The sequence below is a fragment of the Pseudorasbora parva genome, chromosome 2 (assembly GCF_024679245.1).
Source record: "Pseudorasbora parva isolate DD20220531a chromosome 2, ASM2467924v1, whole genome shotgun sequence".
NCBI classification, from domain to species: domain Eukaryota; kingdom Metazoa; phylum Chordata; class Actinopteri; order Cypriniformes; family Gobionidae; genus Pseudorasbora; species Pseudorasbora parva.
In genome coordinates, this window is record NC_090173.1 from 18,184,087 (window position 1) to 18,204,634 (window position 20,548).

At 39.3% G+C, this 20,548-nt stretch overlaps 1 protein-coding gene across 1 annotated transcript in view; it reads right to left on the reverse strand.

Moving 5' to 3' along the window:
• Positions 1–17,698: 17,698 nt before the first annotated feature.
• Positions 17,699–20,548, reverse strand: part of pvalb8 (parvalbumin 8) — a 3,607-nt gene continuing 757 nt past the window's right edge. Inside the window, exons 3-5 of the mRNA XM_067428806.1 lie at positions 19,605–19,737; positions 19,185–19,294; positions 17,699–17,962 (exon numbers count right to left, since the gene is read on the reverse strand). Coding sequence (XP_067284907.1) covers positions 17,937–17,962; positions 19,185–19,294; positions 19,605–19,737 — 269 coding nt within the window. The 3' untranslated portion in view covers positions 17,699–17,936. The remainder of the gene's footprint in view (positions 17,963–19,184; positions 19,295–19,604; positions 19,738–20,548) is intronic.

Below are 20,548 nucleotides of genomic sequence, written 5' to 3' on the forward strand. Positions count from 1 at the left end.
TTTTATTGGTAAAACCCTTTCCCTCTTTCCCTTTGCACAAATTTAGAACTTTTTTTATTATAAAAAACAAGCCCAGCCCAGGTGAAAAAAACACTATTGTAGGCCTAATGCATTACTTTTCAATATTATTTATTTTAAAAATAATGTTTACTCTATTCTTTTGATGTTTTTTTATCTTTATGCTCATATATGTATTGTTCATGTTCATATGTATTATTTATTTATGTTCGTATATTCCTAGCTTTGGCAATATTGCATGATTTACAGCAATGTAGGCTAATTTAATACAGCAATAGCAGTGTCATAAACGGGTCTCCCCTCGAAAACTGTCAGTTAATAAATAAGTATATATGAATGATGTTCATTTTAAATACACATAATTTACCATATAATGCGTACAAAGCGGTACAAAGGCGTAGTTTGATGAAGCCAAGTTTGAGCGCAGCATCTTGGGACATGTGGTCTTCACCTCACAGCTGGTGAAAAATGGGACACGGGCAGAAATCATGTTCATGGATGCGGTTATTAACGTTACTGTAGTGTGAAGCGAGTGCTGTGGAGCTGAGCTAGGCTGCTGGAGACATTGTGAATGAGATGAACAACACACGCCTCTCGGGCAGCGGGACTTTTATTATGACGGGAGACAGACACGGTGCTATTTCCATTTTTCCGGTCATGAGAATGAGGTAACGCAGCTCCATTTATCATATTAGATACATTTAAGTGTGTTTAAAGTGATGTTATGACGTTAATCTGTGTGTTCGCTCAGCGGCTGCCTGCTGTGACATGTTCACACTGTAAAGTGCTTCTGCAGAATAAAACCGGAAACCGAGGGTAACGCAGATATGACGCAATTGACAGGTGACTCCCTCAGACGTCCCGGCTCCTTGATTAAAACAGCAATTTTCTCACAATTTACAAATTTGGGAAACATTTGGGATATTGTAAGTACTCAACTGAACAGAATATATAACACTGGCCAAGTGGTTTTTGGATATTACTGCAAAAATACTACATAGTGTAGAGTACAAAATGTCTTTGGATGAGCTACTATGTCTGACAAAATTTTGAAGTGTGCATATGATGGACACTACTATCCAATGAACAGAGACTGAGAGGATTTGTGAATGGCACTGGGGGGACGCCAGAGTATGGGAAGCCATTCACACCAAAAGTGTTAATACCAGAAGCTGAAATCTTTTTGGAAGTTTTTGAACGTTTTCAGGATTTCTTAAAATTGTTAGATATCAGAAATCTTTGGCAAAGGCTTGCTTTAACTAATTCAATAATAGCTCATTTAGAAATGTTGTAGGCCTTGTAGTAAAATATGAACATATGCATTTACTCTAAGCACTCTATTAAAGTGTTTTGATTGTTATATTATATTATACTCAGGAATTATAACTTTTGTATATTTGTTGTCTTATATGGGTATTTAAATTTATCACGGCATATTGGGTATAGAGGGATGGTGTGTGTTGAATTTTCATTTGTTAATTACACATTAGATTATTATTTTTTTATTATTATTATTATTAGTAGTAGTAGTAGTAGTAGTAGTATTTATTTTGTTAGAGATAATTTTTTCATAATCTCTAATGATTTATTATTATTTATGAATAATAATATAGCCTAGATAATTGAAAAATAATATTAGTGATCTGAACATGCAATCACTGGACACTTTTCTGTGGTTTCATGATCTATCCGGTGGGATAAAAAATATATATACATTAAATGTCGCTTTCAAAATAATTCTGCAGTGACATATTTTTCAAAACCCCTTTCCCAGTGCATATTAGTGTCCAGCAGAGGGCAGCAGACCACAACATATATGATACTGGAGGGTAAATTCAGGCCAGCAGTGACATTGGTGACTGGATTCTGATTATTAGAACACCTCTTCGTAGTTCATACACTATACTGTGTGTGTGTGTGTGTGTGTGTGTGTGTGTGTGTGTGTGTGTGTGTGTGTGTGTGTGTGTGTGTGTGTGTGTGTGTGTGTGTGTGTGTGTGTGTTTGTTTGTGTTGTACAAATAGGTGAAAACAATGAGCTTAGACCTATTATATTCAAGCCATATAATTCCTCGTCTGACAATTAGCACACTGTTTTGTTTGTAAGTTGTCAGTGATGTTTGGAAACCTTTATCCAGTAAACACAATGAACTGTAAAAGTCATGGACATTGCTTGGTCAAAAGGAGCCCTAATCTCTCTCTCTATTATGTTTATCACATCTTGAGTTCTGCAGTCATAAACAGACACAGTGTGCCTGGGATGTGTTCAGTCATGTGTGTGACTACAGTTCCCAGAGTCTTTAGCATGCAACCTGCTGTGTATGTTATTGTGCTATGTGTGTGTGTGTGTGTGTGTGTGTGTGTGTGTGTGTGTGTGTGTGTGTGTGTGTGTGTGTGTGTGTGTGTGTGTGTGTGTTATTTCGGCATTCATCCGCTCAGGGACAGCGGCTTTGTACTGTCAGCACACCTGTGATCTGTTCTGCCTCCCAAGCCCTGCGTTTGCTCATTTACCGATGAGCCTGCTGATCTGCCCTGCTGTGTGTGATTTGCGTGAGGAACCGTGTTTATGTGTTTGTGAGTTGTTGAGGTTAACCGAAAAAGAGTAAGGAGGATATAGTAAACCTGCACATATGGTTTAATATGTTCAAAGTGTTTATACTATATAGCCTACCTGTACCCCAAACTACTTTAAATGAACTATATAAGAAATGTATTTCAATTCATAAAATGGCCCTGATATGTCACTAGGCATTGAGAAATCATGTTCATTTTAAATCCTTCTATCACTGACAACAGTAGTCCGGCCAGGATATTGTGAGTTAAACGTTGTTGCAGCCCTGATGTTTGTTTCTGGCCTGAACCTCCGCCCTCCACCTATTGACCACTCACAATGTCAGTAGTGTTTTGGGTTGCCAGATCCTGCAGCCTATCTGGCAACCTCGAGTCAGGGGGAGGGGAGGGGGCTACTCTGATCTACAGTCATTTGAAAGTGATTGCAGTACCAGTTTTGGCCACAATCTTACATACACTTCCTTTAATAGACATCCAGCCTATGAGTAAAACTGTGAAGATACACCACTATAATAAAATAACTTAAAATAATAATAAAAGGATTAGCTCACCTAAAAATGAAAATTCTATGTTTTTTTCCAAACTTTCCCTCCATAGACAGCTGTGCAACTGACGCTTCATACAGTTCATAAAACGAATCAATATTAAGCGGTTTAGTTCAAATTTTCTGAAGAGACTAGATCACTTTATATGTACAGAGTGAATTTAGGTTTTATTCACAGCTGTGGTAAACAGAAGCTTAAAGGGGTAATGAATTGAGAAATCAACTTTCCCTTGAGCTTTTGATATATAAAAGGTCATGGTAATATAAGAATATGCTGTAAATTTCAGAGCTGAAAACTTCCTTGTTAGTCAAAGAAAAGCTTTTATAGACACCAGGCCCAGCAAACGATTGTGTGCGCATCTTGACGTAATCACGACGAAACACTGCATGTGTAGTTCAGTAGCCCCGTCCACCGACTCATGTGATCACGCTAGCCAGCAGCAATAAACATGCCGAAGAAGATAGCAAGATATTGTGGAAGAACACGGTCGCTGCATAAGCTTCCTTCGGATCCTAATATTAGGAATGCGTGATACTTAATTTATTTTTAATGAAGTTCCAGCTCACATGGGGAAGACATTATACATGTGTTCGCTTCATTTCACTGCGGAATCGTTTGTAAACAAGTCTCAGGTCGATACTGGACTTGCAGCATATTGATATTAAAACACAATTGTCTTCATTCTATATTGGAATCGTAAACGTAAAAAACGCAAATGCAAAACGTAAGCCCGTCGACAGGCCGGTGAATCTCAAATAGTGAAATAATATTCCTTTATTGATGTGTGTGTGTGTGTGTGTGTGTGTGTGTGTGTGTGTGTGTGTGTGTGTGTGTGTGTGTGTGTGTGCGTGTGTGTGTGTGTGTGTGTGTGTGTGTGTGTGTGTGTGCACTCACGGTTTGCGCTCATACTCACAGATTGTGCGGACCAAGTAATACAAAAATTATATTCCAAATAGTCACAGGTGGATGAGAAATAAATCATTGTTTGTTTGATAAAGACGTTTACGAGCCCTGTGAGAGAATCATTCCGGTTGCCTTTCAAAAAAATCCCTCCCTCATGTGAACTGACAGGGGAGCTAAAGCTCATTAAATATGCAAATCTTCTCCAATCCTAGCCGTGGGCGTTTACTTCCGAGTCTCCAGTGCGTCACGCCCGTCAAAACCCAGCGATGGAGAGAGCCTCAAAACCAGTGTAGAAAATAGCATATTACTTATTAGTTAAAATGTTTTTGAATGTAAAAACCACAAACGTCATTAGTTGACCTCAGATAACAGTATAAAAATAAAAGCCAATTCATGACACCTTCAAGCATGTTTGCTTGACATGCAATAACCGATGAGGTTCATTCTTGTGTCGTGCAGCATGTTTGAGCCTCAGCAAGAACCAATGAGGTTCATTCTTGTGTGTTACGCAGCAACTTTGATTGGTTTGGTTCCGGAAAAAACAATTAATAAACAAAAGTCTTGCGGGGTTAGAGTGGCATGAGGGTGAGAATTTTTTTTTTATTTGGGTGAACAACCTTTTAAATAAGAAAATCACAAAACCATTGATTGAAACTTCAACACACTGTCTGAGCAGATAAAAACGGTCCCCTGTTCCCTGTCTGTTCAACAGAGCATCTCAAACGCCACCGTCGCACCGTCAGCAGGAAGGACACAGACAGAGCGAGAGACATTTAATTAAAACACACAATTGAGTTTGGTGTCCCGACAGCTTGTTACGCTTTAATAATTCACTGTCCAGTGAAGTCCTGGAGATGTGACTGGTATACTGTGAAGAACCCTGTTAGGTAATGAGTAGATCTGGTGGCCATACAGTCGAAACTGAGCCACGGCTGAAACCCCACAGTGACTCCTGTAATCATGGCGAAACTGGAGCGTCGAAGAGAAATGGAGCTCGGCAAGTATTCGTGAACGGCGGCATTTTGTGTTGGGGTTTGACATCGTCTAGCAGAGTGTCTCTGATACACAAAACACCTGGAGCGGGGACTGATCACATGCATCAGGATAATGCAAAGTCCAGCAGTTTTAGAGTGTGACTGGCATACTGTTTAGTATGGATCAGTATACTGAATGGATAATTTAGTCACAGTTGCTTGGCCAGTCTCATAGCCTATACTGAATATTCGTGCAACATGTCATCTGTGTTACGTGCATTTACCCAACACAAGGTTTTTATTATCAAATGAAGTATTGCCAGACATTTGAATGGTCGTTCATTGTCAAATGAAGCGTTCCTCAACATTTGAATGCCTTAAGAACCTGAATAGGCGATCTGGAACAGCCACAACCAACAGGTCATGGGGTGTGAGGCAAGCAAGAGGAAGTTCAGCCAACAAAAAACAAACTTCTTGGCATATCTGAATCTATTAAGGTTATTATATGGATATTGGCTCTGCCTAAATGAACAAATAGGATTTCATCACTTGCTAAAAGCCAATGAGGACAGTGAGTAAAGGTCAGAAAAAACAATCAGTTACATGTGCACTATGAACTAAATTACAAATGAAAAGCAGTGCGCCTTATTGTTTTGAATGTGCACTTGTGGTGTACCTGCTTCAGATGATGCTTTTCAGTAAATTTGGCAGTAACTTTAAACATAATTCAAACTCAATAGAAGTAATTAGGGAATTACATACATATATTAATTTACTGTACTTAAATGGGTCAAAAACACTCTAATTGCTTTTATGTAAATGTAAACTATAAAACATTTCAGATTAAGGAAAAATAACATGCAGTACAGTGTCTAAAAATGCCACACTTAAGTAAATTATTTCCAAAATAAGTACTTTTATTACAAGAGAAACCCTAAAGCCCAAAGACAAGACTGCCTAAACCTCATGACTCCAATGCTTGAAATGTTAAAAATCCTCACGGCTCCTCAGACACTTTGCATGTATTTGCTTTTGCAAAGGTGGGTGAATCTGAATGTTTTCAGATGTTATTTTTATGTAATGCAATTAATTGACTTCAAGATCATTTTTTTCACATACAAGGACTTTATGTGTAATTTATTTGTAATTTAATAAGTACTTCTATTACTTACTACCGTGATGATGCAGTGAAACATGCCAACTTGTACCATTTTCATGATTTATCTAATTTCTTATGTGGTTCAGATACTACTAATATTTACTTACTACTAATAATATTTTGAGTTTCTATTCATTAAACCAATTTCCTTCATTCATTATATCAACATATTTTTTATTTCAATAAACTCAAAATTTTAAGGCAACCAGGTGACTTACATTTTTAAGTTAAACCAACAATATTTTTTTTACAGTGTATGGAACTGCCTTTTTTTTTTACTCAAAACGGTGTTCCCAGTGTCTGCAGTGGTCAGTATCTATCAAAAGTGCTCCAAGGAAGGAACGGTGGTGATCCGACAGTCGGGTCATGGGCGGCCAAGACTCATTGATGCACGTGGAGAGCGAAGGTTGGCAGATAGTGGAGCTAAAAATGTGGATGATATAAAACAATATATCAAAACAAAACATTAAATTGCAAGTTTTTCCACGTTTGAAGCATCTGCTCAAACCAAAGTAGAACCATTATTAAGACATCCCTGTGTCTTCTTAGTGATAAAAGAAATCTCATATGATTTCCATATTTAAAAAATGATTAATTAAGATGCACGTAAAATGTCCTGCATGAGGAGTGACCTGTATCAGAGCTGATGTCATTCTCAACCTTTTGCTGAGATTTCTCATAATGTATAAGTATCAGTCTGTAACCCTACGCAGAGATTAAACAATAGCAGCCGACTCGCTGGCCAGAAGCCCACGCTGCATAATGCATGAGAATCCACCCAACCGTTATCTTCCACAACACTTAAAACTTTTATGACGCTCTTTTATGCTTTTTCAGGACTCGGGCGAGCCCAAATTGAATCAGATCTGAATAACAGTAGGGCCTGCAGCAGGTAATCCCCTTTATCCAAATCTGTAATTATTGTTGTTCATACTTCATACACCATCTAGCCGAAACAAACACCCTGGAGGAGCTATGAACTAGCCGGTAGCACTGTGTTATCACAGAGGATGAGGTGCCCATTAAATATTCAGAGACCTTTAATAAGTAAGACGACCCTGACACTTCTTCCTCGGTATGAGTTTTTGGTGACAATGAAGCGAGGTGCATCAATTATTGACCTGCAGAGAGACAGCAGGCACAAGACGCTGGAACCAGCCTGTGGATCAACGGCCGTCACCCCACCAGACCAGTTAATTGCCACGGATGGACAAAAGAAATTTGGCCTGCATTACTTATTTACATCACTCTTTTGCTGCCTTGATTAGACATGCTCATCAAATCTTGCTGGGAAGCCCTGCTCGAGTTACCGACCGATAATCCCGCCCGACCGACTCAAATCCTGGGGATCCGATCTCAGCCCTTTCTTGAGTTTTCTTCATGGCCCCATGCATGACTGAGATGTCAAGTGTTCGGGCCACATCTATTGATAACATGCATTTGATACTGTTCACCGTAGCTTAAGTTAATTACATGGGATTATCATTAAATGTGCATTATATCTCACTGAACTGTGGTGACATAGGTGCACTCATTCATTATTTATTACAGGCAGTGGAATGAAATGGAGGTGAAAAGCTGCATGGCCGGTTAAAACACGGTTTTGACATTTCTTGCTGAGATACAATAGCCTGACAAGCCAGACCCACATCAAGATGTTTGGTCTGGAAACACACCATTGACAGGGCTCATTCGGAGGGGCGGGATAAACGGTTGTCTTTAAACTCTCTCTGCATGCAATAGGATAGCTCTACAACCAACCAGAGCAACGTTAAGCGGAGCTCGTTGATGGATTAAACTTTCGCTGTATCCGGTCGGCAAAACTCTGAACACATCTTCCCTTCTTAAGAATGACTTCAGTGCCGTTCTTTGTTCTTTTCTCAGAGGAAAGCTTAACTCCAAGTCTCCCAGAGTCGCAGTCAAAGCTGATTCGAAAGACCGCCGTTCGCCAGCTTCTGTGTTTACTAGAAGCACACAAGCGCAACTCGGCCGTCATTATGTTAAGCCCCGCCCACCGACTCTATACACGATGTGATTGGCCTGACCAGAGTTTGGTTTTTACAGCTTAGAAGGCATTGAGAGTTGCTAGACGACACTCGCGGCAGATTCGATTTTTTTCCGCTAGGGTGCGTCTAGATTTCTAGGCTAGAGATACAATACTGTAGACCTTATATAATATAATAGAAGGGATCCATCTGTATCATTAGAATATATTAAAAAAAAATAGATGGTGTTTGAATAACTGTGCCAGGGCTGCCAAAAGCATTTTCTCCTACAATTTGTTTACATGCATTCAAGATAAAAAAAAAGAAGTTTTTTTAAACATACTTAAATTGTAGCATCAGCTCTTTTATCTCAGATGGTTCAATAAAGGTTTCAGCCTCTCTAAATCTATCTGAGAGCCTTCCCTGCTCTGATCGGTCAGGTGACCCAGTCTGTTGTGATTGTTCTACTCTGCTCTTATTGGTCAGATGACCTAGCCTGGATGCCAGCCGAACTTAGCTTTTCCCACAAATTTTTAGGTCGGGCGGTTCGGTCTGGCCTTGCTCCATAGAGGAATAATTATCCCCGAACAGAAACTGTTTGGACCAATGAAATCATCAGGACGGGCTTTAGACAATGACAGTAGGATGATCAACAGTAACGTAATCATGCACAACATCAAATGACGCTTGGATTATATTTGTTCAAATCCTAAACGGAGAGCTTGTTTGTATCTGCATTCACCTTCACAATTTCTCTCAGAAATGATGATCATGTTGGGTAAGTACTCTGTGTATTATTAAATTCTTTTATTTTTTTACAACACCGGCAAAGATCGTGTATTCCAGTGCATGTGCAGACAGGGTTGCCAAGTTTTTACAACAAAACCCGCCAACTACTAGCCCTAAACAATAGCTTCCCGGGGGGTTCTCCGGGGGAAAAATGGCTTTGGGGGGTAAAATGTGTGTTATTTTGGCAAGGATGCCTGCTAAAATTTGTACTCATGGGTCTATATATCACATAATAGTCGCTTCAACCCGCGGACATAGAAAACAACCCGTGGAGAAAACGCGGACTTGGCAACACAATGCAGTTGAGCTCTGTTGACATTTGACTATGTGTCGCTTCGTTGCTCTGATTGGTTGTAGCTCTGTCCAATTGAGGTCTTTCCTGGTTCGGTTGAAACACGCCCCATAATCACAGCCCAATGGAGCAGTTTCAGACTCATATTCTGACTAGAATTGAGTATGACCACGTCAGGCTACAGATGACCCAGTCTGTTGGGATTGGTCAACTCTGCTCTGATTGGTCAGATAGCCCAGTCTGGAGTGATTGGTCTACCACTGCAGTGTGTGTCAGAAACTGCCATTACCATATCTTAATTCAGCTTTGGATCTTCCTCAGCACTTAAAATACATTAGTATGAAGAGTGGTGTCGGTTTTACCTTATCAATTCAATCCTGAGTCCTCATCCTTTGGAAGTGTATCAAAGTGGATTTGATTTCACAGCACAGAAAACAGCGTCTTCTCAACAAGTCAACAAACTCTTCCAGTTTCAGCTACAACTGCAGTGTTTGGCATTATGGCATTATGCAAATGTGTTACGAACCTAGGTTTGTGCAGGAAGTAAGATTGAATTACAGATGGCTTTTTTTGATGAATTATTCTGATTTGGGTCATTTGACCCGCAGCACAAAAATCTAACCCACAATATGAATGTAAAGCAATGGTTAAAAAGTTGGCCACCTTAAGGTGTGTCTAGTTTTGCATAGTTATGTAATATTAAACATTTTATTTCAGGCAAGTAAGACTACGAGTACTAACTAAAGAACAAGCTTGATGGCTAAACATGTTAAAATTAGCAACACCACATCACACGCAGTCTTGCAAAACAGTCACAAATGGCTTTTTGCCTTGACTGTGTTCTTTCTTCTTGCTTTCACTGCAGCTTGAGATTGTACAGTAATAATATTGCACTGTCACAACTGTCCGGCTCACCTGCCCTTGTCACAGGATCCCACTCTAGTGTCCAAAGAGTCAGCCTGGACCTGGCGGCTCCGATTTCCTTCCTGTTTACAAGTCATGGTTTCTGATCCTTTAGGGGTCATAGATCTATTGTATCCCTGAATAGTAGTATCTATGACTGTCCCCGCCCTATATATCCCAGCAGTGCTGCATGCACCACGTTTAAAGCTCAAAAGTTGCTGTAAGTCAGTTTCAATGAAAAGAAAATGTACTCCTTGTTAATTTACTTTTGACATTGTTTATTTTTATTTTTATTTAATTTTTTATTTTCAGTTCATAAACATGATAGGCATTGCTTTGACAACAGATGATGAAAGGTTTTAAACTATTTTGATAAAAATTGCATCTAGCCAACACCAATGGTTTTCGGCAGATTTAATCTGGGATTTTTAGGAGATGATCATATGATAAATAATAAAATATCCAACCAGCAGCATTAAATGTTCAATCATTGTATTTTGAAATGGTGGAAATTACTAAATATTTAATTTGCGAAAATACAATGAAGACTTAGGGTACTATCATCACACACCCGGCGCAATCCCAAGGATGTAATGCTCTGTTTTTGCCTCATTTGGAAGAGTAATTAAAATTAATGTTGAGCTCTGCTCTGATTGGCTTATTTCAGCAGCTCACAGCAGTTCAGCTGTTCAGCGAAGCGGCTCGTGAGTCCTGACCATCCTGACAGAACACAGACCGACTGAATGACACTTTAAGCAGAACATCTCAAATGGAGATTGATAAAGTGCAGCTTACTTGTTTATTGGTGTTTTCAGATCATCTGAGAGAGAGAGAGAGAGAGAGAGAGAGAGAGAGAGAGAGAGAGAGAGAGAGAGAGAGAGAGAGAGAGAGAGAGAGAGCATATGGTTGCCAGATTGGACATGTTTAGGTAAAACACCCGATAGTATATGTGTTCAGTAATCCAATAGTGGTGGCTTTGGGAGTGGCCTCCTAGGCCAGCGAAGCATTCTGGTAGTTGTTGTCTTTCATCCACATGAGCCAAAAATACATTTTCTCAGTCTAGAAGGGACTAAATAGAAGAATAACTTCACATTTCTACTACATTAATGACCCAGCCTAAATACAGATTCATCTTCCAAACACTGAAGTACCCCTAGGCTTTAACCCTTGTAAGACTTAATAGTAAATGGGATCTATTATCTAAAATATACATAATTAACTTGTATTATATTAGTATGAGAACATATTTCAACTACCAAAACTGTTTTAAAACATACTGATAATCAACTATACAACAACTTTTGCTATCCTTTTACTGTGAAATCAAAGGAGACCATACAGTTACACAATTACAAAGAAAAAACACAACTTTGAAGTGTTGGAACAGAAAATGGCATAACCTACAAGAAAATGAAGCACTGTATTTCAGTGTAATAATTGCTGTTACTGTTTTTGGTGAAATGGTGGCGATATCTGGCAGCACAGGCGTGTGAAGCTACAGAGCACTCATACACAGGCTGTAGTGCTAATGTCAGGGTGTGGTGTCTAGTGGTCAACATGCTTGTCTAATTCTAGGTCCTGTTGTGTAATTCTCAGCTATTAAAGTCTACAGTGAGCTGACTGTTTGGAAAACACGCATTTGTGTTGAAAATGCATTGATACACTGGGGTTGAATTACAGTATGTCGAGCCAGAATTATCCTCCAACATCCTGACTGATAGCAACAGGAACGACACCCATATACAACTAACTACATCTATCTATCCAACCTATCTATCTATCTATCTATCTATCTATCTATCTATCTATCTATCTATCTATCTATCTATCTATCTATCTATCTATCTATCTATCTATCTATCTATCTATCTATCTATCTATCTATCTATCTATCTATCTATCTATCTATCTATCTATCTATCTATCTGGTACTATTTTCACAAGTAATGTGTACATTTTCAAAACTCTCAGTACAATAATCCAAACTGATCACACTTGTAACACAGTTGAGCTCCTCCTGAGCTCATGCTTTCATTCAGTTGCACATATTTTCAGCCCACATTATCATTGTTTCAAACCCAAGATTGTTATAATATTTCAAATCATCCTCGTTGCTGAATTAATCACAGTAACAGAGGCTACAGATGCCACATAAGAAAATATGCTTACATATCATAACTTTATGTAAATGAATCCATAATGTTTGTAATAGTATCTATTCAGTGTGTTATCAAAAGGTCTGATAAAGTTATGACACAGCCATGAGGTTTGAGCTTGCTTCCAAAAGAGTAAACGTTCTCACTGTGCCATCCCTTACGAAAGGAAAATATATTTACCAATATATTACTTGAAATATATTATAATATATTGTAAATACATGGAATAATATATTGATTGTATTATACAATATATTATAATAATAATAATGCGTTCGATTTATATAGCGCTTTTCAAGGCACTCAAAGCGCTTTACATATAGAAGGGGGGAATCTCCTCAACCACCACCACCAATGTGCAGCATCCACCTGGATGATGCGACGGCAGCCATATTGCGCCAGAATGCTCACCACACACCAGCTGATTGGTGGAGAGGAGACCGAGTGATGAAGCCAATCAGGATATGGGGATTATTAGGAGGCCATGATGGACAGAGGCCAATGGGCAAATTTGGCCAGGATGCCGGGGTTACACCCCTACTCTTTTTCCGAAAGACATCCTGGGATTTTTAATGACCACAGAGAGTCAGGACCTCGGTTTAACGTCTCATCCGAAGGACGGTGCTCTTTGACAGTACAGTGTCCCATCACTATACTGGGGTGTTAGGACCCACACAGACCACAGGGTGAGCACCCCCTGCTGGCCTCACTAACACCTCTACCAGCAGCTACCTGGTTTTCCCAGTTGGTCTCCCATCCAGGTACTGACCAGGCTCAGCCCTGCTTAGCTTCAGAGGGAAACCAGTCTTGGGTTACAGGGTGAAATGGCTATTTAGGATACTGCCATCTTTATAGTTGTCCACATAATGTAGAGTTTACCAGTTTATCTGTTGTGCTTGTGATATTAGCACTATGAGTTTTGAAAATGTATTGTACACCTTTCTTGTGAAAATACTTAACACAAGTGGCAACAATTAAGTAAAGTTCACAATATAATTTTGGGAGGCGTGAACCCATCGAATCTTTAAATCAACCTCTAAGCATATGAGCAGCCTCCTACCTCTTTCAGGCATCAGTTGTTTTGCTCCCTCCACCTCCCCAACTCCACCTACTTGCATTCATGTTTACCTTTCTCTTCTTCCTAGCACTAGTAGTCGCAGTTGGGGTAAATCTAAGCTGGAGTAGAAGCGTCTCCCTCGAGCTCCTCCACTGCGGACAGCAAGCCAAATAAGTTTTAACCTTATAAGCTAAAGAGTTTATGGGTAAATGAACTCGTGAAACGCAGATAAAGAAAAAATGTCATTGATTGAACACAGCCACAATTGATTTACAGTTTTTATTTATTTTTTATTGCTTACACAGTAAAACTAAACCTTTCCCCCAAATTAGCAAAACCTCACACAAGGAGCAAAACACTGATCTAGATTTGCACAACTGTAAGCACATTGTTAGCTTCACACTTTTTGCAAAACACTAAACACACACTTGCATGAATTTGGCACAGAAATGTATTGTGATGTAATTTCCTTGCAGTTTCCAAGCAAATGCTTTCAAATGAACACACCCATGAGCCAATTGGTTGAACACAGCCACCAGGTGCACACACACAAACACACACACACACACACTGGTGATTAATTGTAGACACACCAATCAGGTTTAGGCACTATAAAAAGGAAACAGGTAAGTTGACCTGCCTTCAACAATAATGGAAGGCAATGTCGCAGTAAGAGGAACGGTGAGATTGGGGGGGGGGGGGCCTGTGGAGGAAGAAGAGTAGAGAAAAGAAGAGGGGATGAGAGGGGAAGGGTTAGGGTTCAATTGTATGAACCAAGTGTGTGCCACGCACTGTCAAAATTAGGTTTTGTTAGTTTTTCTCAGTCACTTTGGTACATTTCTCACATCACTATTTACATTTGAGTACAGTGAGTACAAGACTGAGTACAAGACACTGGATATGTATGTTTCACATTTTTACTGCATATGCTCTTTGCAATTCTAATTTGTTCACAGCATTGTGCAAAAGAAAAAATACAGCCTTATTTACAATAAACATAAACTCCCTTTGGGTAGAGCTGTGCGCAACTATTGCAGTACATATTGGAACTGAACATACATCATACATGAAACTAATGCTTCACACACCCCTTCTCATCAGTAAAGGTTGAGATTCACCTGAGAGAAATTTTTCAATTTAGGTGATATTTTCAGGAATAAATGTTTTTTTTATAAAACAATGTGTACAATTTCCTTGACAGATTTTGACTAGTTCAGCATTTTTGTATGTAATGATTGAAGCAATTAAATGAGGACTATTAGTTGTATACGGAATGCCTATTCAGCATTCACAAGTATAGTTAATTTTGACTGACATGACATAAGCAAATGATAATGTGATAAAACAGCAGAGTTGTATGAAAGCAATTGATGCTTGTCCAAAAGCATTTGCAATTTGTTGGAAGGAATGAGAAACTGCTGCTATGATGTGCACAAATGGTTGAACTAACTGTTGTGCAGGAAAAACTGTAAATTATTGTAACATTTTAAAGCAGCACTAGGTAACTTTTCAACCTTCATAATATATTTTCAAGACTCTTGTGATGATAAATCGACTTACAATAGGTTGAATGACACGTCTGCCATAGCCTGATGGGGTCTGTATCGTTTTTAATCGTACTTTTAAACTTCGGGTTTCGGGTAGTAACCCGAGAACAAAAAGAACTACAAAATTCGACTTTACGGCATATACGTCACTTCAACCAACACACACACTTCCTTAAATTCGGACGTGCGAGCCTAACTTTGTTCGTCGGATAATATAGTCATGTCCGAAGCAGCACAGACAAATAAGGAAGAAAAGGTTTTGTTGGAGGAAAGCAATAAGAGGAAACGAAAAAGTGATGGGATTAAAGGCAGGACGAGGATCAACATTAGACCAGCGTTTGCTCGTCGGCGTGAGCTGAAGGAGGCGTGCCCGACCGATGCTGTCATGCTTGTTATAGTGATTATCTACCACTCAAACATTGAACTGAAGTATCATATAGATTCTGTAAAACGGCAACCAATAGACTACTATAATGACGCTGGCTTGTAAACGTGAGCATCGCAATTATTTGGCGTTAGAAAAAAATAAAACCCATGAAATTATATTCATATGACATGCTGAAACATATGCCACTGACTGTAACGTTACCTGGGATGAAGACATTTCACACGCGACGCCAGAAGAACACCTGCATGTGAACTCCTCTCGTATAGACATACGGGGTCCGCGGGTTATGAGACGACCCGCGCATCACTAGTTCAGGGCTATCAGGGTTGTCATGTCAACAAATGCACGCGCGATGGTATCCCCTGTTGTAGGATGACAGATCTTACGACGGTAGTTGAGGACATTATTTTTTCCCAACTGTAGGGGGACCCCGAGAGCAAAAGTTTCCCAGTGCTGCTTTAAAAAAAGTGTTTAACTTTGCAAAATAGCTGGGGTGTTCTGCTACTTGTGTGTGTGGATGTGTGAATTGTGTGTAGTGTTTTGACAAAACAAGCCTTGTTTTTAAAATTGTTACTGTAAGCTATCGTTAAAAGAATAAAAAAAATAAAAACTGTAATCCTTATTTTGAAGAATATAAGGTATGTATACACAATAAGGTCTCGGTGGATGTCCCAGGCCTTATTTTGGAGAATATAACATAAGGTCTCGGTGGATGTCCCAGGCCTTATTTTGGAGAATATAACATAAGTTCTCGGTGGATGTCCCAGGCCTTATTTTGGAGAATATAACATAAGGTCTCGGTGGATGTCCCAGGCCTTATTTTAGAGAATATAACATAAGTTCTCGGTGGATGTCCCAGGCCTTATTTTGGAGAATATAACATAAGGTCTCGGTGGATGTCCCAGGCCTTATTTTGGAGAATATAACATAAGTTCTCGGTGGATGTCCCAGGCCTTATTTTGGAGAATATAACATAAGGTCTCGGTGGATGTCCCAGGCGTTATTTTGGAGAATATAACATAAGTTCTCTGTGGATGTCCCAGGCCTTATTTTGGAGAATATAACATAAGTTCTCGGTGGATGTCCCAGGCCTTATTTTGGAGAATATAACATAAGGTCTCGGTGGATGTCCCAGGCCAGAGAGGGGGAAATATAACTATGTGTGCTGCCATGTCTGAGAATGGTGTGGCAACTCCCATCCCCAGTCTTGGCCCATACACTACACAGAAGCTCCTCATCTTCTTGGACAGCCTTCATTTTGATTTGATCTCTGAAAATGAGAGAGGTCTCGTAGGGCCTACCACAATATGTCTTTGATATGGGACAATGTGAATATCCAGGGCCCGCTCATCAGGGCCTGGTGCACTACTCATCCAAGGATGGTCATGGTGTTCCTACCACCTTACTCACCTTTCCTCAATCCTATTGGAGGTGGAGAGTGTATGAGCATCGGACTTAAGATCAGAGGTCCCTGCTCCATGCAATGGACGCCGCGTGAGGATATTACAGGAGATCAGTGTAGGGCATGGTTGGGTGAGGACAGTGACCAGTGAAGAACTGTTACAGTTGTGAAACTCCAGCTTAATTTACAGCACTGTAGGCTGCAAATAATTGTCATTGTTTTTTGTCTGTGTTTATATTATATATATTTTGCTGTGTACCTTTTAATTTTACTCTAATGTATGTAAGTTACTGAGCGTGTGAATAAAAATGGTTACAATTTCCTTGGCACTATGAATGCAATGTGTGATGTCAAAACCTTGGAGGCTACTCTTATACTCAGTTGTATTCTGTTAGCTAGAGAAAAAACAGTACAGTAACCATTGTCAGTGAAAGGGCTAAGACTGAAAGGTGGGATATTTCAATGGTCCTCTGCCATAGTGACAAAACATCGAAACATTTTGACTTGCAGTGCTTACACAAAGCCATAGGGACGAAGCCTTTTGGTGGCACTGACTGTTTAAATTAGAAGGAAATTTAGTTGTGACACATGAGTGAACTGTTTTGGGAGAGGTATGAGCTTTTGCAGGTGAGTCATGGTGTTGTGCCGGACCATCCACATTATTTGGCAAAACATTATTTTATTTCAAAACAAACTTTCAAACGGTTATGAATCAGCGTATTGATTCATGATTCATGATTCCGAATAATGAATCGATACTCTGATTGATAAAAATATGTCGTTATTTCATTGTTGTTTTTTGCGCACAAAAACTATTCTTGTCGCATCAGTTAAGTTATTTAACTGATTATTTTGTCCAAAGTGTCCTACATTTAATTTTAAATCATCTTAATTATAAAGTTATGTTTCCTGAAAATTTTTATCTAACCTCAATGACACTGTCAAATACTGGGTTCAGTATTTTATAACAGTGATGAAAATAACACAGACAACATTTGAAATATTTTGATCCATTTATTTATTCACTTAAATAGTTTTCAGGTAGTTTTACATTTGGTCAAAGCCCATGTGCGCCCCTCTACATATTCAAAAATCAAACAAAACCTCTGGAGTGAGTGTGTACAGTATGCGTCTGCGTGTGCGGACTCTACCGTCCCCCGGGAGGAAAGAGTCCTGTGAATGGAGTGACGAGACTGCTGAACTGAAATGAAATCTGAGTACAAGAGAGGGGGGAGATGTGTACTGATCATTCAGGACAGAACCATCGCCTGGAATTCTGCAAGAGATCAGAGACAGAATGTGTTCATGTGGGCTGTAAACTTCAAATGCTCACATAAACAATTTACAGAAGTTACCTTAGAAATACAATGGTGATAAAGCCAGGAGTATATATATATATATATATATATATATATATATATATATATATATATATATATATATATATATATATATATATATACATATATATATGGACTTGGTAATTCCACACAGTAACATAGCCCCGATCTAGTACACACTGAATCCACATGTAACCGATGTGGCCCGGATCTGGGCAGACATTATGTTGCTGTCTGGGATGTTAGTAGATACACAGTTGTTAGCATAGGATGTGCTGCTGCTGCACAAGTAGACATAAATCCTGTAGCAGATCTAGACAGGTGGAGTTGGAGGAGGTGGAGGGTCTCAACTCTAGCTTACAGCAAACACTGAACCAGATTATTCAAATGTTGAGCAAGAAATCTCATTGGATGCTGAATCAGCCGAGGCCAATCAGCTTGTGCCATGTGGTAATGATGTGATTGCTTGCAGATGAAATGTAAAGGACCGGACAGCCTGCGTCCTCTAGCGTTTAATACCTTAACTAGATATATATACCACCAAGCATGATTTGGATATTAACATTTCAACTAACTTTACATAGATGCAAGGTAACAGCTATTAAATCTATCTAATGGAAAATGTTTGGATCAATTTTGCTAGTTATGAATGATGTAAAATACATTGCCTAACCAGAGTCTATAGCTGGATCATCATTGCAGTGAATACTATATTTCTAGCATGTTATACGTTTTGGCAACAGTTCTTCTAATGATGGAGTGTGTAGTTTTTAATTTCTTAAACAACCATGTAAAAAGACACATCATGGCCATATTCCAGGATGACAATCTTATATATTTCATCAGACTCAAATAAATTTCACACATGAATGGGCTCCTCTGAGTCCAGACCTTAAATTCACTGACAGTGTTTGGGATGTTCTGGAGGAGACTTTACAGAGGGCTGGACTCTTGTATATCTTCAATACAAGATCTTGACCAGAAATAATACGCTTTTTGATGGACATAAATGTTGTGTTCCTGGAACATGGCCATGATGTGTCTTCCGACATGGTTGTTTAAGAAATATATCCTAGAAACATAATAATCACTACAATAATGATCCAACCATAGACTTTGAATAGTGTACACTTTGTATAATGTAAAAGATATAATTACCATCTACTCCAATCTTGCCGTCGCTGTCATCATCGGCTGCTGACAGGAAAGCCTTTGTCTCTTTATCAGTCAGCACACGAGCACCAGGTGAGAACCGCTGCAAGAAAAACCTAGGGGAAAAAAAAACATCTTATGTTTTAGTCATCTCATGTCCCACGTCAGATAATCCTCCTGTCTAGGGAGGAGATACTCAAAATGGGCAGTCAATGACAGGATGCAATAATACAGGAGGATAAAGTATCCTGTTTAATTAAAAGGCTGCATAAGAAACAGACTGCTTTCAGGTTGTATAATTTAAAGCCCAACAAATCCTAAAAATCTTGTGTTGAAACTGTTGATTCTGCCTGTGTGGTTATTGAGTTAAAGATCCTCAAAGGATGCGGTCTATTTTTGTCATGACATAACATCAAACTCATGTACTTGAGCTCTTCCTCCTCGATGAATCCGCTGGCGTCATTGTCCAAGATGTTAAAGACATTCTTCACCTCCTGAGGGCTCTTCTTTGTCAGACCACACAGCTGGAAGAACTTTTTGGGGTTGAATGAGTCAGGAGCTGGAAAAGGCCAAGGGGATGATACTCAGTTAAAAACACACGTGTGCAATCTGACGCTGTCATTTAAGGAGCGGCTGAACTTGATGTTAAAGGGTTAGTTCACCCAAAAATTTTTATTTCTTTCATTAATGACTCACCCCAGTGTCGTTCCACACCCGTAAGACCTCCGTTAGACTCTTTTGAAGCGTCGACAATACATTTTGGTCCAAAAATAAGACTTTATTCAGCATTGTCTTCTCTTCCGCGTTTGTTTTCAAACCTCAAATAAAGATTCAAACGGTTGCGATCTCAGCAGATTGATATGTGATTCATATCGCCTTTGTCACATGATTTTAGCGGTTTGCCAATTTGACACGCGATCTGAATCTTGAATCATGACCGTTTGATTCTGTATTTGAGGAACACGGAAGAGAAGACAATGCTGAATAAAGTCGTATTTTTTGTTATTTTTGGACCAAAATGTATTGTCGACGCTTCAAAAGAGTCTAACTAACCAACTGATGTCACATATGGACTACTTTGATGATGTTATCATCACCTTCTGGATATGGACAGTATAGTGTGCATACACTTAGATATGCTCTAGGACTAAATCTAAAATATCTTAAACTGTGTTCTGAAGATGAACGGAGGTCTTATGGGTGTGGAACGACATTAGGGGGAGTCATTAATGACATCAATTTCATTTTTGGGTGAACTAACCCTTTAACAGCGGAATAGAGAGCAACAATATTACTCGGGGTAAACGAAGCAAGCCAGAAACGAATGCATTCACGGATTCACTTGCTACTGCGCCGATGAGACACGAACA